We start from the raw sequence: 26,843 nt of genomic DNA, 5'->3' as shown, positions 1-26,843 counted from the left end.
TCTGTGTACCTATTATTTCTCTCAGGTGGTTACCTGCATGCTGTCCTGACAGTGCCAAAATGCGCGGCTCCTCCAGTCACCAATGACTCCTTCATTCACACTTAAATGAGCTCAGCTTATTGTGCACCATTAAAAAAACAAAACCAAACAAAAAAAACAAAAACACCTTCATTAAACAGTAATCACAGAGTAGCCTGGTAATTGTGGAAGGAGGGTCTCCAGTGTCACTCAGAATCAACATCAGACTTACAGGTGTGTTCTCAAGTGCACACGAGGATGTCATTCAGATGGCGCCAACCCAGGGACTTGGCTGAAGAAGCTAGTTTCCTTTACATGGGTTGGGTGATACTATCTCCTCTCAAGTTCAACCTGACTTTCTTTAAATAAAAGTCAGTAGGGACATAAGTTGTAGACATTCCTTCCATGCCCCCAACCCCAAATACCTTTAAAGAACAATCACAAATCTGCAACCTTTACTGGGTCTGACTAAATGTATATGGTCAACATTCTGATTCTTCACGGTAAATCTAAACACTAGGTTCTTCCATTGACTTCTTTTTTTTTTTTTACAGTTTAAGAAATGGGGGGGGGGGTTAAAGCTGGGAGGGGTGACACACACCATAATTCCAGCAACTTGGTGATGAGGCAAGAGAATTGCAAGTTCAAGGCTAGTCTCAGCAACTTAATGAGATCCTGTCTCAAAATTAAGCATAAAAGGGCAGGGAGTGTAGCTCAATAGTACAGCACCTGGGTTCAGTCCCTAGTACCACAAAAAAGAAATGGAGGTGTCATTGAGTAGGTGAATTGGATGGTGGGCCTCACAGCTGGTATGTAGCAGAGCCAGAATCTGAACACAAATAAGCCTTATTCCAAAGTATGTATTCTAAGTAATTTTGCTAACTTCTCCCTCTAACAAAATAAAAAGGAAATAAAAATTCTACATGACAAAAGACATCGAGGATAGATATCACAGAGCCCCAACATTTTCTCCTCCTCCTTTTCCTGGAAGGCCCATCCCATTCAGCTTCCAACTTGTTCCAATTCAGGGCCGAAGCACCAATCCTCATAGTAAAGGGAGAGTTATAACCACAAGTTTCAATGAAACTGGAAAGAGGGAAACTCTAAAGGTTGACTTTTTAAAAAACATTTCATACCATCGCATGGTCAGAAGGTCCTAACGAAGGTCATCTAATCTGTTTCTTGCCCCAGGCACGATGACTCCAGTCATCCCACACAACAGGAAGGCTCATGCAGTTTGTAAAAATCTTACTGGATTCTACCTACCGGAGAGGAAGCTGCTAGTTATCCCTTGCCTGCCTGTGGTCCTGTGATGTGCTTCAGTGCTTTTTTGGAGAAAAGGTACAGCACGAATGCAAATTAGTAACAATGTACATTGCCTTTTGTCCCATAGCACACCCATCCGCCTCAGTCAAAGGATGCAGGAGGCCCCGAGCTACAATGCCAGTCTTTGTCAGAAAATATATTTATTATTGACAGTGAGCAAAGTAAAGTTGTCAGTATTCATGACAGAGGTTGCATAAGCCAGGTGGCCTTTATGTTGGTAAAAATGCCTTATTTCACTTGTAATCATAAACATTATTCCAGTTAAAGGGGACATTTTCTTTCCTTTCTGTCTTCTTATTTGCATGATCAGCATAATAAGTTAAAATGAAATAAATTCTCATATAAATCAAAGAAGAAAAGGAAGAGAGTGGAAGCAACTAGCTGCGGCCCAGACAGGTCCAGACAACTCCCCCCAGCACCACCGAGGCTCTGAGCTCGGGTGGCTCTTTTGCCGTCTCCCCTCCACTATGATAAGCTCGGCCTCCCGATACCCTCCAGGCTCTGTGAGAGTGGGGTTTCACCAAACAGTGGAGCTTGGTGGCTCGGGAAGCCTTTTATGGTTAGTGGAAGTTAAATAGAAAGTACAAAAAGGTGGAGAGGGCCGCCCTTGTCTTTTATTCACCATCAGTGGGGTTTAGTAACACCGGACAGTGTCCTTGGATGACTGAGCCTTGAGCCAGGCCTTGGTCTTTCAAATTGTTGCTGATCAAAACATGACATGATTCTGTCGAGTCCATTTTCCGGTCCTTCTCTTTAGTGGTCTTCTCTGTAACTGGGTTCTTTTCTTACTAGGAAAAAAAAAAATGTTCCACCTCTGGAATTAATGTTGAAGGAGCTTGCATGTTCTCTAAGGTGGTTTACCCTCCCTTCTCCAGCATGCTCTGCAAGAGAAATAGAAAGCGTATAAGTTTTACCACCAGAAAGACATCATGAAAATACAAGAAGGCAGTGAACTATTTAAGATGATTTACACTGTTTTCCAAATATCTACGTCAACAACAAAACAAGGCATATGCTTCCTGGCCACACAGTATTACTACCTTTAATGAACACTCCTGATATCTGAATGAGCCCTCCCCACCAGAATCCCAGCAGAACACCCTAAGAACACGGCCTGGCTAGTGGGGTAGAGTGGGCATGTATGTGCCATCTCACTACCAGGGGCATCTGGAGATGTGACCACATTGACCAGAGAGGGCAATGATTGTCAGTGCAGTGTGACAGGGGTTTGGGGACTTGAACCCAAGGTCTCTGAGAGGGCATCTCTCAGCAAGATTCTCCCGCAGTGCCATCAGCTCACCCCAGGCAGAATGCTTACCATGCTGGGCACTGCTATGGTCAGACCCTGGCCCGGTGGTGCATGCCTGAAACCCCAGTGACCCAGGAGGCTGAGGCAGGAGGACCACAAGTTCAAGGCTAGCCTGGGTAACTTAGCAAGACCCTGTCTCAAAATAAAAAGAGTTGGGGATGTAGCTCAGTGGTAGAGTGTCCCAAGGTTCAACTCCTAGTATAAAAACGCTGAAATCACAAAACCCCAAAACTCTACAGCTAGCTGATGCAGGGATCTACCTCTTCCATTCTCAGAGATCTTTTTTTTTTTTTTTAATATTTATTTATTTTTTGGCGGACACAACATCTTTGTTTGTATGTGGTGCTGAGGATCGAACCCGGGCCGCATGCATGCCAGGCGAGCGTGCTACTGCTTGAGCCACATCCCCAGCCCCTCAGAGATCTTTAAAAAGAAACAAATGACACAATGCTAAAATTATTCAGAAGAGGGTGGGAGGGGCCCTCAGGGGTGGACGCTTTCCCCTGGCTTCCTGCACCCTCCCAGCAACCCCACACTGGCTCAGCTCTTAGCCGGCCTCCTACAGGGTTCTCTCTGCTCTCAGTTCAGGGCTATGAAGAAACTAATATGCTGATCAAATAACACCTGCTGATCAAAACACCATGAGATTCAGGGTCATAATCTGCTAATTTTTATTTATTTGCTAAATATATGCTAAAATTTATTTCACTGAACAAGTAATATGTTCATGGTAAAAAATTCAAAAGGAACAAAAGTATATCTGGGAAAATGTAGTTTTTTCCTTCCTCCTGTTTTCTTGTGGATGCTTCCAGGGAAGGCATTAGATAGACAGAGGGTTGTTCTGCCTCACACTGAAGGAGTGATCAGGGACAGCTTCTCAGATGATCTTTCATTGGGTTGGAATAGAGCAGAGCACAGGGAGAGGGATGGGTAGGGGTGGGGTGAGAAGCTGAGGCAAAGAGTTGGGAGCCAGCAGTTCCTGGATGACCAGGAAGGAGGGAGAGGGGCCTGCTGTAAGGCAAGGTGTGTGCTCAAGATTTACCAAGAGACAGAGCATAAGAGGGGCCCAGAATGGAGTCAGGCTGAGATGCTTCCTGCTGCTAACGAAACAATGTGGGGATCCAACAAGAACCAGGCAGAATGGATCCAAGAGAGGAAAGCTGGGAGGAACATTTAAGAAATCAAGCAAGGATGGGAACAGGAAATGCACACACATACCCTCCACAGGAAGCAAAAAGAGAGAAGATGAGGCCCGAGGTACCGGTGGACCCTCAGTGACAGTGTGAGTGTGTGGGAAGGTCACCAAGAGAATAGGGAGGTTGGTGGGAGGAGCCAGTCTGGGAATGAGGACTTCAATTTTATATTTGTGTGTTAGATGATTTTTGAAGGAGACATCCTGGGTGGAAACGCCTGGAAGTAAGTTGCAGGTTGGAGAAGGGAGGTCAAAGGTCACTAGAGATAATGATTTAAGGTCAAAGATAAAAAAAGAAAAGAGAATTTAAAATGGGCAGAAAAGAGAGTGGAAGAACAAACAAGAGTGTTGGGTCACAGAAGCGAAGGTGGACAGATTAATAATTAAAAAATTAATATAAATTAATATAAACTAATTATAAAATTAATAATCGTAGATTTCTAAGGAGTTCATGTCTGGAGGGCACCAAAGAAGAACAGAGTAAAGGCAGATAACTAGCTACAGAGAACACACATGGAAACAGAAGGCAAGATGATGTTCCAGTCAAATGGGAAACAAATGAGAAAAGCAAGATGCATCCATAGAAACCAGAAGGACGCGGTAGACCAAGGGGAAGGCTCTGGGCAGAGCTGTCCTGTGAGCACGCACTGGAAGTGAGGCTCCTCTTCCAGGCGTCGCCCCAGGAGCTCTGGGCTTGCTGGGAAAACAGAACAATGAGCAGCTACCAGGCAAGAGTCGGACACCGTCCAGCATCTCACCTATGCTGACCCCTTGTCACCTGACCTGTGTGAAAGTCTCCATCACACAGGGGTGCCCTGTAACTTCCTGATATACAGACAACTTCACCCCAACATTCTTCATTAAACACCCAGTGAAGCTGTTATAAAGCAGACCCCCACCCAGCCCACTGAAGGGCATTTAGTTCCTAGAGAAAATGATGCAACTATGAGCGACGCCACCCACCACTGTGCATTTTGGGGCCTGCACTCACTGTATTCTTGAACACACCACCTGGTCAAGATGACATGGTTGTGCCTCTCCCTACCATTTAGGTCTTATGGTTATAAGGACAGATGTGTGGCAATATGCCCCTTTTTATATGCGGTAAAATAATCTGCAGCTACAACATAATTAAAGCCCCAGTTAAAGGGGTTTTGGAGAGTCTAGGGATTTTTTACATCATTTTTTTTTCTCCTCTGTAACCCTGATCAAACGTAGATGGGTTATTTTTCAGACAAATCACATAATGCTAACAAGGTCAGACTGTCCTGGAGAGAGACAAGCTGGCCCTGGTTGGTTTGGGGATCAATGGGCCAATGTAACATAGACTCTTAGACCCACGTATGAGCAAATACAAAACTCATAACCTCACATCCTCTGCATGTGTATTTAAAATCCTCATGTTCAACAGTAGCGTAGTGATTCAGTGGATTCACGAGTGACATCTTAGAAACTCGAGGGCCCACAGGAAAGCTCCAGGGCTGGTCTATAAACCTGCTGTCAAACTGCACTTAGTTGCCACCAAAGGGTGGCAGAGGTGGTACAAAACTGTCTAGCTGCTGTCAGAGACATTAACTCATACAATGTCAAGTTGAATTTTTAAAAAAGATGAATAAACTGATAGAGCATTCTGTGTTATTACTATATCACAGCTTTGTGGATAAAACCTGCCCAACCCCACTGCAGAAGGGCCTTCAGCCTGGGGATCCTCGGGCCTGGCAGGGTATGTGTTTCCACCATATAGGTTCCCTGGCAATATCTGTATCGGTTCTGTAAGGAGATGCTGTTGGGCTGAATTTCAACACTGCATAAATTTAACACTGCATAAATTAACATAGGAAATTCCCTGAAGAATGAGGGAGAAGCTTTGCAAGTTATAAAAAATTGCTTCCTTCATTTAAGGAACTGCTAACACTTAATCTTAATGTGGAGAGAAAAATTCTTTGCTTCTGCTCATCATTCACATATTTGGACCCACAGAAACTCCTTTTGTCAACAGCTGGGTAAATTACCAAAAGGAGAGAATGGTTCACGCGTTAACACGGCTCTTTTCCCGAATCTCTCCGATTCCAGCCACGGAGGAACAACTGGCAGCTCACACTGTCAAAAAGAACAGCGCCCTGGAGACCTGAAATTGTGTGTCATTTCCACGTATTAAAATGATCTTAACCACTTTCCTCAAATGTTTTGGTTACACAGTCATCCTGTCAACTGATTTCTGCATTACAGCTCTCTTGCAGGGGTTAACTATCCCAGCAGCCCTGGCTTCTGGCTGTCCCAATATATTTGAAAGGAATTATGGCAACCTTGGATTATTGAGTAATCATGACAAAGAGAATAGTCATTTTTTCCCCCCAAAGATATCACTCAGAATACTTATCTCTGGGCAAGCTTATTCTGCATCTCCCCAAGATTTCAGACCTAATTAAGTTGGGAATCGGCACAGGAAGGTTTATATAAGTCCAGGGGAAATTGACACAGGCATGTGTCCTAGGTTAGACACAGCTTTGGCACTTGAGTTGTCATTAAGGTGGGACAGGAAGTCAGCGTGGGAAGAGAATGGAGCTGCGAGGAGGGACAAGACAGGAAAAGACTGGGAGATGGGAAGGAAAGTCATCTATAATTTTGATTTACCAAAGCAGAAAGCCAGCTTTGCCTGTGGGCCCTGCACTGCTCCACCCCACCTGGACACTGGTTAGCTCACTTGCTCTGTTTTCAATGTCTATCTCTTCTCCTAGCCAGGGCTGCTCTTTGTTCTTCCTGCTTTGGAAGAAACACAAGTAAACTTTCCTCTGTCTCTATCCGGTTTTAGGTCTTCTATGACAAATGCTATGTGTAATATTCAAATTAAGTTACAAGTAATTAACTGTTTATACAACTTGCTGCAATAACAGACAAAACACAAACATACTGCAGTCCTAACTCTTGAAGGATGAGCACTGGAAAAGAAATGCCTATTAAGAAAAATGAAAATCTATTGCCATGGTAATATTTCTTCTATTAAACTCAGATTAAAAAAAAAAGAGAAAATGTCATAAAGCAAACCACTACTTTCAGAAAGTGGTTTAGAAAAGGATTTCTATGATGGAAGAGGCTGGGGTAACAAATTTAAAGTTTGGAATTTAGTTTGTTTCGATGTGTCTCCAGATTTGGCCGCCCCCAAGAAGGGTAGCAGATCTATTATGAAACTCCTGTGTGTCACCCCATGAACAGTAGCCCAGCCAGAGATGAATAAATGTCATTAGGCGATGATAATAAACAAGGCCCTGGACACAAGAGACACAAGTTCCCATGGGTTTCCCCACAAAGTTCACCTCTGGATTTCTCCTTGCGCTCTCTGAAGGTGGGTGTTGTGTGAATCAGAAGACCCCCCCCTCCAACTGTGGAGCAGTTGCCTGGGAATAGCACAGACAAGGGAGGTCTGGTCACAACTGTGACCATGTCACCTTGGCTCAGTGCTTGTCCCTTGCTCCTGCCTAGGAACACCAGGAGTGGCTCCTCATGCAGGACCACCTACAGTTTCAGTGGAAGCAAGAGGGGAAAAGAAAACTTTCTTTGAAGGGGATCCCACCTTCTTTACAAGGCCAACTTCCAATTTGTTCTTGAGGCTAAGGATATATTCTAGGGTTGGACTACCGCCAGGTGGCTTGGATGGGTAGGTAATGACAGACAGTTCTCATCTCTGAAAGAGGAAAAACACCAACCCAGCAGGATCTCTGAAAGGTGGAAGACCTTCAGTGAGGTCCAGGCCAATGGGCTCTGGAAGTAACTTCTCAGATCTTGTGCACGATCTCCTGGGTATCTAGTGAAAGTTGAGGTCCCAGGCCTCATCACTGACCTTCCAAATCAGAATCTCCAGAGAGGAGACTGGGTATGTGCACCTGAAACAAACTTCCAGGGTGACTGTGAAGTCCATTCACACTGCTGGTCAGATATGACGGGGAAAAGGTCGCTGGGCTTGGAACCAAGAGCAGCCTTTGGGTCTGGGTTCTGCTATGCCTACGGATCACTGATAATCTCTGAGTGTGAACTGTATAAGTAAAAAAATGAAGCTGGGTGACCTGATCTTTAAGTCCTTCTAGCTCCAACAGCCTGGTCTACTAAAACAGAGTCCATCTGAAAACAATCGTAAAATACAGCCTGCTCTGGCACCAGGGTGCCTTCAAGAATCCTGATTTCTAAGCAATAGTTCCTATTTGTTTTCAGGTCCTCTTCATACTCTAAATAATAAAAGAAATATCTGAACCTTCAGAAGAAATATGGCCAGGGCAAAATCTTTCACATGCACTGACCTTGAGTTCTTCTGTTTTGGAGGCTAACCATGTACTGAAGATGTCATTTATATTTGAGATTTGGAAGGTCTAGGTGCAGGAGCCTTGGGAAGGAGCAATGTCACATTGAGATTCAGCCTTATTTGTCAGGGTGTTGACCCCACACTCCTCACACAATTAGTTCCTTTCTGATCTCCCCAAAGAGGGAGGGCCTTGTCTCACTTATAAGATGTCCTCAGTTTGGTCATTCCTTGAGCTGACTGCGTGGCTATTGATCTACTCTTACTCACTGACTTAAACCTCTGCTGTGGTTTCTGGACTCTCCATTTCAGACTGGAGGGTCCATATTTCTCTCTGATCTTTGGGCATCTCCAGGGGTTGGCCCTTACTGCTGGTCCTAGAGTGATCTTGGTTCTTCTGATCCTGGCTTCCTGCTCCATTTTCAAAATCTCTTCCCTTCCCTGGACCCAACCTCATAGGACAAGAGACGTCACAGTGCAGCTGACCCTGAGCTGGCTGAGGACTCCTGCATTTCCTAATGGAGCTTTCAGATGGCAGGCTGCATCTTCCAACAGCGTGCAAATGGCTGTTTTTCACTTTGCTGACATCGGAGGAACTGGGAAACTATTTCTACCCACTCCCAGTTTGTTCTGCCACCTAGACTTCCTAAGGGCTGTCGGGAGTGTGAACTCAAGGAAGGGTACATAGCTGTGGGAGGCCAGGCGACTGGCAGACCAGCCACAGCGCAGCTGCTGTTGGTTCTGGGTGAAAGTTAAAGGCTGGGAGCAAAGTCAAAGAGGTCCAGGTATAAAAACAGGAAGTCTCAAAAATAGGGGTGCTGCTTGTACGTAGGCCCTGCCTCTTGAGTGTGTCTGTGAACATGCATGCTTATGTGCTGCCTCTTGGTACCGTCCATGAAAGTAGAACCAGTCCTGGAATAATGGAGCTGGAAGACCCTCAATGACCACCTACTTCAAACCCTCGATCCACCACATAAGAAACTGAAGCTCTAGACTCCTGAACTAGTTTAGGATAGTAGCAATAGCATTTTCTCATAACTCTACCCTCTGGTGAACAGAATGTTCAAAGAGAATCCAGCCATCAAGGTTGGGGAAAAGCTGAAATTAACTTAGACTCCCTCCCCTCAAAGTGGGCCCGTTCTGTTGTAAGTATCAGGTAGTGGAGTGTTTTAGGGGACAGAGCAATGTGGATCTGGACGCCAGTCTTTTCTATACTCTTCCAGCCTTTTAAAATAGAACTTGGGCATATTTAGGTCCACTAGTAAATAGATACTATTAGCTCCCCCACCGCATAGTCCCATGGAAGGCAGGAGTGGAGAGGGTGAGTAGGAACCAGGTTTTAAAGGTAAGACGAGATAATTCAATCTTGGGGCGCTTAAGAGAGTTACAGGGCTAAGCAGGCACAAGAAATAGAAGACACAGAAGTCTTGTCAATCAATGAGTTCTTCTCCATAAATGGCGTATCTTAGCTAACCAGTAGCTTTTAAGTCTTAGAGTTAATAATTAGAGCAATTTAAAATCTCTTTACTCTTATGAAGAACACGTAACTTAATATACTGGAAATAACAGTCTAAATGTCTCATGTCAACCCATGAGGAATTGTTTAAGAACAGCTGAAGATTGATGTGAGTAAGTGGATGAATAAGAAGAAAAGAAAAGTAAGGCTAAGGAACATCCGGAAATTTTCCTACCAGTAAAATCTATTAGTCTCTAAGATGGTACCCCAGGGAACCTGTGAAAGCCCAATCCTTTGAGTCATTTAGAAGTGCAGGGGATTTGGCTGTTGGGATTATTCCATGGGGGAAACCCTTGCACTACGTCGGAAATGGACAATATCACCTAATGGGATGTTGTCATGTTCACATGTCCAGCCTGACCTCTGGATTGAACAGGAAGCATAAGAAGGGGAGTTGGCCATCAGGAACTGTCACAATAGGCAGTGAAGACCACAAACAATGCCACAGTCTCTTCCAACCAAGAAGCAGGGATGGTGTCATGAGGTGAGACTAACTTCACAGTGAGCAAAAGGACAACCTGGGACCAGAAGGACAGCAACTTCTCATGAAACTCTGATGTCAGCTCCCTCCTGCCATCTTGTGTCATCTTCCAAGGGACAGTGCGAGCTGCCCCTGTGACCATCTCACTCCCTATTTGTGACCTTCAGGACTCTATTACTACCTTGTCAGATTATTAGTGCTCCTATCCCTTGCTTTATCATTACTGCCGGCATTTTCCATTATTGCCTTATTTCTGTATTAGTGGATGATCGATATCCCCTCATACACATACCTTCTCAAAAACCAAACACTACTTAACTTATTTTGAAATTTGTTTTTATGGCAAGGTACCTCTCAGTCTAGTTGTTAAATTTACCATCACAATTTCCCTGGGTTTCAATGCTCTCAACTGTAAAATGGTGACAATAAAACCATCTCTATTTACATCTCAGGTTGTCATAAAAAACAAGTCACAGGATGAATGTGAAATGACCTTGAAATCCTAAGTACTATAAAAATACAAAGTGGTATGTTTCTTGATTCTCGCCCATTTCAATGTTGCCTGTCTTAGGATAAAGGTTTTTTTGACATATCTTTTAATATCACCTTGTACTATAACTGAATATAAGAGCCATAAAACAATAGATACTTCAAACATCTGACCACCAATAATACTAAATGATGTGTCGGACTGGGAAGTGAGGGTGAGGAAGGAGGGTCTCTTTGGGAGTCACTAGCAATAATTTAATGTTAATCTGTTTCATTTCAGCATGAAAGACTATAACTGAGAAAGAGGGGGAAGAGATTTGTTGAAAACTTTGCATGAATGTAATCATCACATTACCTCAATCACACATGAGGAAAATGAAGGCTCAAGGTCATAGCCCCTGTCAAATGCTGGGCATGGATATGATACCAACTCAGACCTGCCAGATTCTAACTTTCTTGCATCCTGTGGTGTATTTGACCTTATCATGTTAATTTTGTTTTATTCTATAAAGATGCCCCACCGATCCCCTGGAACTATGAGTGGAGGATTCCACAAAAGCGAGACAGGCAGAGGGAGTCAACATTTCCAACGCGCTTATAGTCGCCACCTTCGGTAATGTTACAAAGCACGCCATGGAAACAGGTGTGTGCGTCAGACACCAGGATGAACGTGCATTATGTCATGGCCATTCCTTCCTTTGATTCCTCAGCTCCTCCTCAATAAGGCATGATTATCAAGTTAGAAAACCCAGGAGTCAACCGACCAGTCCCAATCACTTCCAGTTCTCTCAATATTGAAGGTTGGGTTGGGGCTCAGTAAGAGCAAATCAGAAGCTGTTTTTGACAAATAAAATGTACTAACTTAACATTAGCAACGTCACCTCTACCAAACACCCTTAAAGAAAAGAATTCCTGGCAGACACAAGCTGCTAGAAGCAGGAAGGAAACAAAAGCCACAAGCCCCCAGGCTCTGAAAGACAACATGGGCTTTTCATCTTGATTACATTTTTTCCTCTAGTGTTACTGTTATTTCCCAGCCATCCAGACAATACCAGTCCTCCCTTCAGATATTCATAGAGTATGAGAAATTTACACTAAGTGGTATTGTTATAACTACAGCAAATTGGACTGCAGAAAGGCATGCTGTGTAACTCAAACACTAGATTTAGTCGGGTTAGAAGGTCAACTCTAGGGAACTCATCAGCAGAAAGAACCAAAGTTTCCAATAATTTCTGTCTCTCAGAACCACCTACATCCAACTATTAAAGCAGTTAAATGAGAGGCAATTACATGACCTGTTGGCATTGTTAATTTGCTTTAGGGTTATCATTAGCCTTCTAAAGTACATAAATCAGAGCAAATACACGTTCTGTGCACATTGTGTTATTCTGAGACGAGGGGTCAAAAGAAGAATATGACATATGAAAGCAAGGGAAATTCTTTCCTAAATCCCATCTCCAGTCTCCCTTTCCTTGCCTGGGTGGACTCTACCAACTGATAGAAGGATCGACAAGGGATTGAATAGCAGGTTTCTTTCATTGCTGTTGTTATTTTTAAACTAGGTTCTCTCCAAGGCTATCTGCTGCTTATGGATCCAAAGTTTCTGGCTCCTGAATTTATGGTCTTCCTCTTAGCTGGCTTTCAATAGTGGCTTAGGAAAGCAAGGCAATGACCTTGAGCATATAATTATTAAAAGACAAAAGGTTTGGGGCAAATGAAAGAAGTATAATTTTAATAGAGTTTTCCCCTCTGCATGTAAATGAGTTGAACACAGGAAAAATCCTGACTCTTCTTAGGTTGATCTGGGTGGCAACAATTCTTGCAGTAATTCCTGACGAGGAGGGCTCGAGTTTATAATGCGTTTTCTTATACACTGAATCCTTAATACTGCCCCATGACATTCTCCTGGTGTCCCAGTTGGCCTTGCTCGCACACTCACCTGTTTGGCATGATTGACACAGTGCATGTACTGGTTGGCCAGAGCAGAGCAGCTGAGGGTCTGGTGGCTGTTCTGGCGATAACACTGGAGGATTTGGGCCTGCAGGTCAGCACAGACTGGATGATACTCATACCGCCTGCAAACAAAAACAGGGACCAGTGAGACAAATGATCTTTACTCAGAATGATGACTGAGGTTGAAGAATACATAAAACATTAAAGAAGGTACACTGTAAATATAGAAAAATATTTAATGGAATAATTATCTTCAAATTCCAAAGAAGCACAATGAAATTACTCCCATGAAAGAATGCATATAGAGTTCATGAATTTTAGGAAATGTAGTTTCATGGATTAATACCATTACAAGTGACTCTGGACATCATGACCTTCTTAAACTTAAACCCAAATCCAAACCCCTGTGAATGGTGTGGCACTCTGCAGCAAGCCTGCCAAGCCAGAAACCTGTAGGCCTCACTCTCCCTCCCATCCCCGCGTCCAGCAGGTCACGAAGCTGGAGCAGCAGTCAGGTCCTCCTTCTCCATGCCCACTGTCATTACTGCAGTTCCAAATTATTTATATCCTGTATTCAAGCAATGACCTCCAAACGGGTCTCTGTCACCGTGTTTTGCCCTCTATTCCTGTCCCCACGACTTCCCGAGGGTTCTTCCTAATACATACATCTGAGTCAGTGCCTTTCCTTACTACTTCTTAAATAAAATACAAGGCCAACAGGCACAGTCCTTCTTGGTCATGCTCCTGCCTCCTCCTTCATCTCCATCCCACCCTGCACACGGCTGCAGCCTGGACAAACTGCATTCAGGTTTGGTGCATATACTTCTTGTGTCTTTGCTCCTGCTGCTCTTCATCTGGAAGCGTTCTGCACCCAAATCACCCACACACGCTTATAAATCTGGAAAATACCTATCCATCTTCCAACTGCTCAAGTGCAGCCTTCTGGGTGCGGCTTTCACTAGCTCTCCTCCCCCAGGAGTCTGTCACTCCTTATGGTGACCCGTTGATCCCCATTCACTTCCTCACCCCACAGTGACTGACTAGCATAGTCCAGTGCCATTTGCTAGCTACATTAACTGGAACGCAAGTTCCAAGTGGGACTCTGTCTTTTTTTGTGTGTGTCCTCTCCTTTTAGATTAAATATCTCTTCTAGAAGTCAGGCAATGAATCCGTTGAATGAATACAAATGAGTGGAAGGAAAGCATTTTAAAATTCCCTGGGATAAAATTCTGCAATGGTATTCGGAAATCTCAGATTTTAGTTAATTATTCTCAGTGAATATGCTTTACCAAATGTAAATGTTTCCAAAAAAGTTCATAATACACACTTGAAAAATAGCAAACCAAATTAATTATACAAACAAAAATAAAATATTCTTATTAACATGGTAGGGGTACTTGGATTTTAAGAACTAAATGCACATGGAGAAAATACATAAAATTATCACTTTTAATCTAGGAATCCATTTTTTTTTTCAAATTAGTTTTGTTTAACAAAAAATGCTTCCAGTCTTTTCTTATCAGTTCTGTCTTTGAAATTTAAATTTGTTATTTCCATATGATCTTGAAATCACATTATTTTAAATTTAATGGGTTCTAAAGAAACCCCTAGAGAACACAGGGGATATTTCCCATCAATAAGGAAACCCCTGGGTGGCGATTTGTCTCCTCATTACTTTTATCCAACACACTAAGCTAATATATATTTTGCTGAAATAGAAATGCAAACCATGCTACTGGTCCCTAAGGGAATTTACTTCCCACTGCTCTCCAAAGAAGGCAGACATACAGGGGAAAAAAAATACTCCTGCGAATTTTACATAACTTTGCTTTTACTTTTTCATTCATTACCTTACTACTTGGTCAAATACCCAAGAACAGAAGTTAAACCCAATCCCAGGAGTTTCAATTCTTTTTAAGATTTCAAGTTCAGATGTTTGTGAATTTTTCTGGACACAGACTTCCCTAATCTTCTACTATGAACACCAGCATTTAAAAAGAGTCAGCTGTATTTCCAAGAGCACAGGTGCAGATACCACTGACTGCTTGTAGCAAGACCTGCATCTGGATGAATACTGAATAAAATATGATTAGCATCAGGTCAGCTGAATCTAGTAAATACAGGAATAATGATAACTTACTCAAGCAATTCACAGCAGAATTTCATTCTACCCTGGTGCTCACAACTTGATGTGTCTCCAAAGTATCTTAGATTTAAAGTCAAGGGGAAGAGGGTGGGGAGGGAAGCCTAGGAAAACCTCATCAGATACATGGCCCTTCCCAGTATGCAGAGGAAAAGGCCGGAAGAGTGAGCATCGACGCACTGCACACCAGAAAGAAGACAGTGTGTATACATTTTTTTTTTTTTTTTTACCTTAAAAAAGACTATTTGAAATGGGATAATTCATCTAAACTGTGGGCTCCTTAGAAAGAGGTAATATAAATTGCATATAAGCATGTACCCTGAGCTGAGCTATTATTCATGCAAGTTGAAGTCCATGAGTTATTTATGATTTGGAATGTGTCAAAATATACTTTTATCACCACAAATCAATACTACTGCTTGCTTCCAGGGCCCTTGACTTCCTGTCTGGTAGTCTGTTTGGATGAGTGTGAGTGCAGTCATCATCTGAAATCCTTTTTGTATATGTTTTAACCTGTATTGATGATTAGATGGTAGAGGGGGGAGGGAAGTGGTGGAAATCAGCATAATTGTCCCCCAGTTCCTGGGGTAGACTCTGGTACATTCTCCTTGGATTAATCTGTAAGGGCAAAGCTCTGCCTCTGTATTGATCTGCCATGCTTGTTAGGCTGCCCTAATGCACTGTTTTCACTTTGGGAAAATGCTAAATGAGATTACCGTCTAGCATTAGAAGGCCATAAAGCACGAGCCACGGCACCCTCCATTCAGGAAAAGGGTTTCAAAGACATTTCCAATATGCATTATGGTAAACCCTCTGTGTAATCATAGAGTCGGCAATAGACTTTTATTGACTGCTTTCATTCCTGCTGATGGAAAAAGCCATTATTAAGCAAAAATAACAAAAGGCAGAATTTCAAGATATCTAAGAAGGAAAATTAAATCTTAGTTGCAAAGGACATTAAAACAGTTCAATCTCATTGTTTGTAAGGAAGATTCAACAAAGCAATGGCGAGGCTGTAAAGAGGAAGATGGAATATAATTTTAGAGAACCAAAACAAACAAGTTTAGCAAAAAAGAATTGGTAGAATAAAGTCAACCTTTGAGAATATACATTCATCAAAAACAATTAAGGAAAAAAAATCCTGTTTTCTGGTCTATTGACATTGTTGGGGACTTTTAATGGAATATACCTTATGCATAGCTCTTTTATTTTCTCCCTGTCCTTTGATTCTTAGTTTCTTTCCTTCTCTTCATTTCCACAAGAACAAGAAGTCTGCCTTCAGCTTGACCTTCCCGCCACCAACAGTGGCAGCTGTGGCCAAAGCAGGTCAGCACATGAAGGCAGAATTGGAGAACCAAAGGTTTGTCCAAGAAACAAATCAAAAGAATTACTCCTGGTGGTATTCTATAGCCAACAAAACTGTTTCCCCCGGCTTTGGCTAATGTTCAATGCTAATATTCACTTAAAAGGCACTGAAGAAAATATACCCAAGTATTTTTCTCATTATACTTGACAGGTCCTCTGTAGAAACTTTGGAAAAAGAGAGAAAAGAAAAAGAATATCCATTTAGGCTGTTTCTAATTTTACAGTATTTCAAATAACCTGCTGATGGATGTGAATTATTACTACAATTTCTGATTATTTCCTTAGGAGATTTTCTTATACGTTGAGTTAATTGATCAAAGAGAAATGAAAACATTTTCAGTAAAAATGAAGCTGAGTTAAACAGTATTCACAAGTCTCCTCTTAAGACCCTCCAATACGGTTCTACTTGGGTACCTGTTTTACAGCCATCCCTGGTTTCACTGATGTCTCTCCTACTTTCATGTCTTAGACTCTTCTTTGATGTGGGTCTGAGCTTTAAATTTCAAGGAAACTACTTACCCATCTTTTTAGTTCTGCTAATATAAATGGCAAGTATAATAGGGTAACTTCAGAGAAGAAAAAAATATGGAGATAGCTCTTCTCCTACCACTCTTCACTCAGAAGGTGAAAGAAGTCATGTAATGACAATCAGTTAGAAGCCACAATTCCTAAAGCTCGCAGGAACACAGAAATGGTTCATTATGAGTGCAGGCGCATGCAAAGAAGATCCTTGGCGTGTATTTGGACCAGTAAGTACCTGAGAGAGTTCTACAGATACCATAATGAACCACTAGGAGAAAGGGAAGGGTTGGAGGAGGGAAAGGAGGAGGAAGGGGAGGGAGGGAGGAAGGGAGGGAGGGTAGAGAGAATTAATGAAAATGGCTGGTGCTAAAAGGAAAATTCTGATTTTTAAACAGGGTCCAATGATGCATTCTTCATGAGGTCACACAGTCTTATCAAACCACATCTAACACACTAAGAGCAGGCATACAACACAGCTCTGGAGTCAAATCTTTTAAGCCTAATTCCTACAGCACAATGCAGAATCTCTTATTTTATTTTGCACTAAACTGTTCATTATACATTAAGCCCAGTGGCTAGGGTTTCTGCTTTTCTTTCAAAACATAAAACTAAAGCTGCTAAGCATGTTGCTAGTATTTAAAATGATGTAACAATTCACTCATTGCTCTTATTATAATAAAGCCAGTGTAAGGTAGTAAAAAGGAAGAAAAATATCCAAAATATATTTATTATCTTTTATGAATTTTTTCATTTTTATTTTACCTTATATTTCAGGGTTCTAATAAAATGTTCAGAATAAAATGTAAACAGTCTTTTTCTAAAAACGTAGGATCTGAAAAAGAACTCAATTTCAAGCATTTCTGACATTCCTAGTAACTGTTAACCATTTCATTAATGATGTTTCTATCTGGGCTATAATCAAATTTCCATAATTATGCTTGAGAGGCCAAATTTCTTCCAAAGGTGCCTGCTTTCTTTGTTTCCATTTGTTTGCACATACGTTCTGTAACATGATTTCTTAAAGAATAAAATAAAAATGGAAGAGATTTTCCAATGAATGTTAACTACTATGTTGTCCATCATCACAACACACACACACACACACACACACACACACACACACACACACACACACCAAGGGTCATCAGAGAAGGGCACCCTGGCCTTGAGTACCCCTGGTGCAGCCCTTAGCTCAATGAACCAGTCAAGCTGACAGCAGACCATCAGGAGCACTGTCCACTCAACCAACGGACTCAACTTGAGTGCTGTCAAAGAAACCATCAGCTCTGGCTAGATTACTAGAGTACAGCCAGCCCTCCATAGCTGCATATTGCCAATCTCAGAAAATATTTTTTAAAAAATGAGTTTGTATTGAACACAGTCTTTTTTTTTTTTGTCATTACTCCCTAAATGATACAATATGACAACTTCTTACACAGCATTTACATTGTATTTGGCATTCGAAATCATCGTGAGATGAATTAAAGTATACAGGAGGACATATGCAGGTTACATGCAAATACTAAGCCATTTTCCATAAGGGACTTGAGCATCTGTGGATATTAGTGTCCTTGGGAGTCCTGGAACCAATCCTGTGTGGATACAGAGGGAGGCCTATAGAGAGAGTTCTCTCCTGAAACTCCAAGGCTTGAGAGCAGTATCTATCTGAAAATATCTTACTATTGCAATCTGCTAGTTGGGGCAAAAGATGTCAGAATCACAACTCCATAATCGGGATCCACAAAAGGTAACCTGAAAGGAGGGAGGGGGAAACATAGCCAGTGTTCCACCAGATTTTAGGATCCTGAGTAAAAGTCCTCAATCCAGAAAAATCCCATACAGGATCTCTGCTCACCTATCCCAGCTCTCGTGAGGATGCGACTGTCTCCACCCACAGATACAATGTTCTTATGCCAACTGACCTCACTCACCAACACACCAAAATGTAAGGTAAGCAAAAAAGTTTCCGTTTTTCGATGCATTTTCATTCTTATTCAATCATACCAGGTACTTGGGAAAATGAGGCAGTGTGGGGATTTAATAGCATGTGACCGCACGCTGGCTGGTGGGTGGCAGCCAGTGAAGAATAGTGCACTCTAACCCCGGGGGACTCCTGACGCCCAGTATCTTTGCTCGAGGAGGCAGATCTTGCTCTTTCCTTCACTGAGAACCTCTCTGGGCATCTCACCTGCCACACCAAATGGAGTGGGATCAGGCCACCTTGGCTCACCCAGCACAAGTACACTGTGGGAGAACACCGGCCTCTCTTGAGGATTTTGCACTTAGAAAAATGGGACCATTTTCTGCTGAGTCTTCAATGAATGAAAGCCCTTACTATTTTGTTTTGCAAATAGTCTCTTAAAATCAGACGAGAGAGGCTAAAAATGACTTCATATTAGTAAAAGAATTTTTTTCCAGAAATTTTTTCCAAGTAATAATACCTTTGACAAGAAATAAGTTATTCAGATGAAAAGATCTGTGAAGTCAGGCATCTGATGTGAGGCAAAAAAAACCCCAATTAGTTGGCTAATTTTTATTTTCCACCATATCATGGTATTCTAGACTCATATTAAGTACATCACCAGGTTTTACCTCTCAATAGGATATAAAATAATTCTTACTTTACATAAAATAGATCTAGACTGTGGGGCAAAAAGAATCAATGTCAACATTAACTCAATCTGGAAGGACCTGAAATTGACTTCCAGATCACAACACGTTTAGGACAAACTAGGGATGCTGCTTTCTTAAGCTTTCAAGGTCTTCCCACCTGACAAAATTCTACAGCTACCATAGTGCACTGTGGTGTTGGTGGGGAAGACTTCATTTAGACATATAGGTCTCCCACCTTCTTACCAATGCTTGAAATATTGTTATTTTTTAACGAACATCAGGCAACAATGCTGCAGTAAAACAGACACTAGTGAGTTCACAAGTGTCAGTGCAGCAGCTCCTATATGGTCCCTCGGGCAGAAGCAGAACCTCTTGCCCTGCACACAGTAGGGGCAGATAAAATCACAGTTCACAGGATCAACTGGTGGTTACAAAATTGCAACACTTGGGAACTAGATTTCAGGGTTGCAAGTTACCTTTGAATCCCCATAGGATGTATCCATGTGTGGATGAGACCAAGTAATCCTATGCACAAAATTGGTCTTATTTGACTATCTTAATAATAGAATACTGTGGTTTCAGAGCCAAGAAAAGCATTATTATTATTATTATTATTATTATTATTGAAAAGCATGGCATTTAATCTCATCTAACTGTAAATAGTTTAGACAACTGAGAACATGAGAATCATATATAATGCATCAACATTAGATCTCTTTTTCCTTAAACATGTGTATCTATATGATATGTTGAACTTACATTGACACTGACTCAGTTATTTTAGCCCCTGTGCTTTGTGAATTATTTCTCTTCCTCCACACTGCTACTCTGGAATGTTTCTAAGTGTTCCAAGGGTAGAAAATAGAAGCTGGTGGGTTCATTCACTCTTTCATCCACTTGGTCACTCCCACAACAAATATGATTAAGTCACAGACAATTATTAAGCACTCATTACATGCCATCTACTGTGACAGGGGATAAAAATAAGATGTGATCCTTGCTGACAGCTCATAGTCCAGCGGGGCGAGACAGAAGTGTACATGGAGTCTTATAATCAGAGATCAAGAGGGAATAACATCAACACATTGCAAGGCAAACACAGATGTCTAGTTTTAGAAATGACCCAAGCCAAATACATCATATTCCAGATAAGAAGAAATCTACCACTAGTGAACACAGTGAGGACTGGCCTCAAGATTCTCATGAACCAACTTTCCAGCCAGCAGGAACAGGTGCCCAGTGGATCTAGACGCCAGAGACGTTGACCTTGAATTATGAATCCCCCCTAATCATAAGCTTTCTAAACTCTTTGCTTTTCCTCAGATAAAAGTTCCGTGTGTGCGCTCATGACACATGTTAACACAGGCGTGGTTTGGAGAGGTGAGAATAGCTGTGTACAGTAGGAACTTGTAAATTCTGAGTCAACTAGAGAATCCACAAGGAAGGAGCAGCCAGAGACCAACTTTCCTACTTACCAACAACAAGAATGCTGAGGCTAGGTCTTGCCGGGAGAGCTCTGCGGGTGACTTCCAGTTGGCACCACTACTGCTCTTTAGCCTCCTTTGCTTCCTTCGCAGGAGTGCCTTTTCGGCACTCGATGGCTTGTGAGTGATGTTGCCAAGAAGGAGAAAGCAGGATAATTTGTTCCTGGATCAATGCCCAGATTTGGAGGCAGAAGGGAGAGAGGAGGAACTGGGATAAGTTGGAGAAAGTAGAAGAAACCTGGGAAGCAGAATAATTTACCAGAATTACAGGAGTCATGCGCCATATTGGTTCAGTTGGAGAAAAAAGAGAGGGCTGACCTATGGAGCATAGCAACGAACTCACTGGGAAGGCCATGGGAAAGAGGAGACTGCAAGGTCTAGAGCAGGGAACTAAAGCCAACTGGGGCACTTGTTCTCCAAGAGAACTCTAATTTCAAGTTCTCGAAAGGCCCTGTTCATCATCTGTTCTTCCTGAAGAAAGTCTTTGAGTTCGGAGGAGAGAGAATTGGAAAGCCAGCAACGGTATCCTTGGTAGAACCAACGGGTGGAGTGCCAGTCCTGGCAATCTACCAGGGTTTTCCGACAAAGGATGCTTGCAATAAACCTAAGAGCTTCTGAGAAAATTTAATGAACATCAAACATAACCTCCCATATTTGGAGAAATATTTACCTCTAAAGGCCTTACTGTGTTATTGTTATCAATGAAATTTAACTGTCGTAATAACAGAGAATCACCGAATCTTCCTGTGAATTGAGCAGTACAGAAGCAACACCCTGTGCAGATATACAGTTGAGAGCACACAGTCATGCCAAGCTTCTATTTCTAGGTGTTTAATAATTTTTCAAAAAGAATTACCCTTTGGGATGAATTTTTTATGCTGCTTCTTGGCTGAGGGGAGATTTGAGGGGTGAGTTTGGTGAAATTCCATTTGAGTCACCCAGGCATAAAAATACACTGCAGTACCCCTACCTCTTTCCTGTAGGATCAAATTTAAGAGAGTGCTTTTAATACCAAGATAAGCCAAGAAGAGCTTAATTTGAAAAATTTAAAAACTGTCACATATCTCAACGAGGACTGTGACACATCCTAAAAAACTAAGTTAAGACCACAATTTAAGTCAGTAGTGAGAAAGTGTCTTACATTCCTTTAGGTGGTACTCTTTCTTCCACTACATTTAAAAAGCAAGATCTAAATACCAGATACACACTGGAAGGAATGTGTCTGGCTCCCTTAACAGAAAGAACTGCAAATGTATTTATTTAGTGACAAGGGAAGGAAAAAATTACCCACACTGATTGGCCCTTTAAGTATCAAAAATGAGGAGAGGAGGAAGCGGTTGCTGGGGAGGGGACAGAGTTAAGCCATTTGTCTGTCCTCCATGTCTCTTTCGATGTCTGGAAGGGGAGGATGCTAGACATGCCACAGAAAGAGGGAATCCCCCAGGGGTGCAGGGTTGCCAGGCGGACAGAATTCCCTATGGGTTGAGGCCACTGTGTCCAGGCAATAAAGGATGTGTAGGAACAAAGCAGGGAGAACACTAATTCACCCCCAAAAGCTTATCATGAAAGATGTACCCTCCTCAAGGTCACAGGTGTCATAGGGAATCTAAGTGTTCAGGAAACAGGGCAGCAAGTAGGTGGTACGGAGGTCTGAGGAGGGAGGCAGTGATTGCTTCTATTTGGGAGTAGCGTGGGGGGTTTTTGGAGGAGAGGAGACCCCCAGGTGAAGGGAAGGATTGTAAGGGGTAGGGAGGACATCTGTGAGGGTCAGTGTGAGCCAAGATCCTGGCTCAGGCAAGTCCAGCATGGTCAGGGAACTGGTTGTAGGTGGGGAGAGGTAGCGCTGACAAGGGAGGGGTTGGGACATACAGTTTTCGAAAAGAGATGGCACGCTCAGGTTCTGCTGCACAGGTGATGGCAGGCCACCAGCCTTTCTGAACATAAGTGAAGCTATCACCTTAGAAAGCTGATCTGATGTGAAGGAATCAGATGGATGGAAGTGGAGATCCCCTGGCTGGGTGGCCCACCGGTGGAGTGGTGCTTGGCTAAAGTGAAATAAGCTGATGAGGAGACTGGTCAGGCAAGATGGAGGACGAGCAAGCAAGAATGGAAGGACATAGTAAGTGAAGGACACGGAAGGAGAGGAGAGGAAGGGCTAGGAGAATCACAGAGTGACTCAGGGATGTAAAGATGAGAGTGCTCAAGCACTGTCAGGAACCCAGGTGGAAATGAGTCCCCACTGCCCCAGGATCTAAAGTGTGCAGCTGGAGCTCAGCCCATGGGCAGGACTAAAATCACACAGTACAAATCCCCCCCAAGACGCATGGGGAGAGGGCAGGAAAGAAAGCTGGGCCTTGAGAATGGCCTGTGTCGAGAAATGACAGGAAAGGAAGATGGAACAGGAGGACAAGTGAGCTCGGAGAGAAGCAGCAACATAAGGCAGTACACAGGGCTGGGAGACCAGAGTTTCGTCACAGAGGAGACGATCTAAAGGAATGAAGACCGGTAAGAGGCCACGGAATGCGATTCCTAGCAATCTGGAGGAGGAACTCAGCCTAATGCACAAGGCAGAAGCCAGATGGCAGGAAACTGATAAAGAAGAAAACGGACACAAAGAAATGGAGGCAGTGGGATTAGGTGGGTCCTTCACATACTCTGGGTACTGTGGGAGATGAGAGCTGCCTTAAATCTGGCTGGAGATGACGGGAAAGCCTGAGATAAGACAATGGAATTTCAGGAAGGAATGGGAAGGGCTCAGACCTGAGTGGTGGGGCAGGCAGATATTCCAGACAGAGAAGCGAAGGAAGGGAAGGCAGTGATGGGGAAAGGCTGGAGCAGGAGGCAGGGCTGCCACGAATGGACTTTTTTCTTTAAGATTCACATGGAAACTTACATAGAGATTAAAGAGCGAAAACACTTTCAGCAAGGACACATTGTGCAAGCACATTCCCATCACACAGAGTGAGGGCAAGGAGTAAAGGTGTTCAGAAGTTGGCCAGCTGAGGCAGACTGTGTGAAAAAGATGAGTTTTCAAGTATTTTTAAAAGATGTGAAGAGAGAGGATGTGGTTTGTGCAGAGAGGGTGCAGTTGAGGAGTAACACACAGATTTCTTGGCTCGAGCAAAAAGTCCACAGTGAAGAATATTTTAAAATGAGGGTAGTGAGGTGGGGGAGGAGTGGAAGGAAACGGTTTGCTGGGTGGGAAACCTCAAAGGTCGGATGAGTCACCCAACTGCAGCAGGAATCCAGAGAGCAAGCCACTCATAAGAAAGGGAGGGTTTTCCTACGGAAGCTGGCACAGAGCAGCAGAGTGCAGCCGACCTGCAAAGCCCTGGTACCTGAGCAGGGACAGAGGACTTCCCAGGGATGCTCAATACTGATGAGGGGCGTGTCAGACTCCCTCCTGTATCTCCCAAGTTGGACTTTTCACTGAGGCACACGTGTCTACATAGAAAATAAACATCTCTAAGACAGGGGTTATTTGTGCATTAGCTGATGGCCATCTCCTCACACCTGTACCAAATCTCCAGTTCTTCCAGCTTAAGCCCCTTTCTTGCTCTCTAAGACAGATGTGCTCTCAAATGAATGGTTGGCTGATGGTTAATGGAGAAAGCCTCGCATGAAATACACTTAAAGAATAGGAATTTATGGATGTTGGTCAACTATGATTACATAAGCTCATAATGTATGCAAGTTCAATTTAAAATCATAGAACATCTATGGGCCAACAGATGCATGAAATATACCTGAAAAAAATACACCATTGGAAAGAGCAGTTGTTTCCAAGGAAGGGAACTGGATAGGCGGTCAGAGTTGAGAAGGAGATTGACTTTTGCATATGATATTTGGATTTTCTATCATGCATATATACTGCTTATCAAGAAATAATTTTTAAAATGCAATGGTATACCACATTTATATGATGTGTGCTCCTGAAGAATCGCTATGAGAAAGTTTGCTTTCCCTCCAGATGCCTAGGCCCTGCAATTTCTAATGGTAATGTCATTTCCATGGGTTTTGTGGCACTAAATAGAAAAATGATGAAAAATTTAACCCCAAGACACCAGATATGAAACTCTACATGCCAACGCTACACCAAGGCAAAAATGTAAATTGGGAAATAACTCAATGCTTCCCTACCTGTCAGCCTTCAGCACAAGTTTGGCACAAGTCCTGATTTAATATCTCAGTAACCTTGTGAGAAAAAGGACAGAGAAACTGCCAAATTAGTGAAGTCATGGGTCAAAGCATTGGGAGTAAGTGTAACAGGGAACTCTAGCCTGGATGCTTTCTCTATCCATGGAATTCTTCCAAGTTAGTCCCTCCTCTGTCTTTGTAGTCACTCATGCCCCACCTCTTTCCCTCTCTTGATTATAAGAGAATTACAATTAATTCTCTTACAATTATTAATTACAATGACTCCCAAAGCTCAGGTCTTTATCCCTTCTTCTTCCACAGTTCCTGGGGTTTCTCCTACTGCTCTGGTGAGAATGAATTTCTAGACTCTTCATCAGTCAGCAGCCCTGAGTTTAGATTTCATTGGATTTCAGTTCTTTAGCTCTTCTATAAAATACACAGACAGATAGTACTCTTACCTGTCTATAGCCAGGGCTAGATCTGATTCCTTCTACCTTTGAGTACTCTATGCCAAGTATCAGCTGGATATGTTCAATTTTGTTATTTTCTAATGCAGACAAGATTTTCCTTCCATTTTTCATCAACAGCAATACCGTTAGTTCATCATTTTGCATTAAATTTCAGGGTATTTTATTTTTGGTATTATAATATTTTATATGTAAGATGCCATTAAGACAGTTAGTTCTTCCTTTGAAATGCTTTTTGCCGTCAACTATTCCTCAGTTTCCCCATCATCATCTTGTGCTAGGCTCTCACTTCATGCATATACTATTACTACAGTCTCCAGCCCCTCTGCCCCCAGCTTTTCATTCTTACCAACACAAATTCTTCTCAATGAAGAGCCTGCAAAAGGCCAGCCTCGGCTCAGAATCAACCACAATTCTCCCATCTCTTCCACCTCCTAAAGCTAATTTTACTTCCAAAATATCTGTCATATACCTTGCCTTCTCACAAGCTACTACTTGTTGCATTGATAGAAAAAAATATCCATTGAAACTTCTACTAAATCTCTATTTACCTATTCTGGCCTCAAAGCGGAGCACAGATGGTGACATTTGCAAGGTTGTTTTCGAACACAATCCAATATGAACCAGTATAACAGCCAAGGAGCACAACTACACATATTCCTAATGTCCATTTCCCAAGCCATGTTATAAAATTATAAAATCATTCTCTGAATTGATTTTATTTTTCACTCGTGGATAAGGGCACTATCTATAGCAGCAATAAGTTTCCATAGGAACTAAATTCATTTCAAAAGGTTGGACATAGAGGCTTAAAAAAAGGGCTCAAATAACAACAATTTTGTATATAGTGCCTTATATCCTTGAAGCTCAGAGCATTAGAAATATTAACCTTTTACTCCCCCAAGTCCCAGGAAATGAAAGACAGTCTCTTTGCAATGGAGAAATGGATATGTTTAAGGGAACTGGTTAAGAAGAGAATTTAAAAGGTAAATTGCTAATTATTAGTGTTTCATTTCTAGCATTAGGCACAACTAATTTTACATGGTATGGTAACACTATTTACTAATCTTGAGGAGTACACGATGGATTCAAATAGTGGCTAAAATTTTCCCTACTTAATACTCCATCATAAAGTAAATACAAAAAGTAGAAGAAAATATACCTTCAAGGTGCTTTGTAGCATAAAACTGAAATATTTATACAGGCATATAAACATATTAAAGTACATGTCCCTTTATGGAACATCCACACAATAACTTTGCAACTTTAAAAATCTAATGCTCTTTTTTTCTTCTGATTAACTGAAGTATTCAGTACTGATGTCATAAGAAGGCATTAAATCCTAACACATCATATAATCTTATCCTCTCTTGTGTTACATAAATGGATTTAAGTATTTTTCAGAGGACAGGCAAGATTTAGCAAATTGGCTTAACATTCTGGGCTGCTGCTGAGACTTAAAATGAACAAGACGAAATATGAAGTACAGAAAACAACAATCTGCTACACAAATTCTCCAAATGATTATGATCAGCCT

At 42.2% G+C, this 26,843-nt stretch overlaps 1 protein-coding gene across 1 annotated transcript in view; it reads right to left on the bottom strand.

The window, feature by feature from the left end:
* Nucleotides 1–1,465: 1,465 nt before the first annotated feature.
* Nucleotides 1,466–26,843, bottom strand: part of Chchd3 (coiled-coil-helix-coiled-coil-helix domain containing 3) — a 268,160-nt gene continuing 242,782 nt past the window's right edge. The window contains exons 7-8 of the mRNA XM_027950153.2: nt 12,562–12,697; nt 1,466–2,225 (exon numbers count right to left, since the gene is read on the bottom strand). Coding sequence (XP_027805954.1) covers nt 2,202–2,225; nt 12,562–12,697 — 160 coding nt within the window. The 3' untranslated portion in view covers nt 1,466–2,201. The remainder of the gene's footprint in view (nt 2,226–12,561; nt 12,698–26,843) is intronic.

Source organism: Marmota flaviventris, chromosome 1, assembly GCF_047511675.1.
Source record: "Marmota flaviventris isolate mMarFla1 chromosome 1, mMarFla1.hap1, whole genome shotgun sequence".
Classification (NCBI taxonomy): domain Eukaryota; kingdom Metazoa; phylum Chordata; class Mammalia; order Rodentia; family Sciuridae; genus Marmota; species Marmota flaviventris.
The sequence above is the reverse complement of the archived record's forward strand: the minus strand, read 5'-3'. Positions and strand labels throughout refer to the sequence as shown.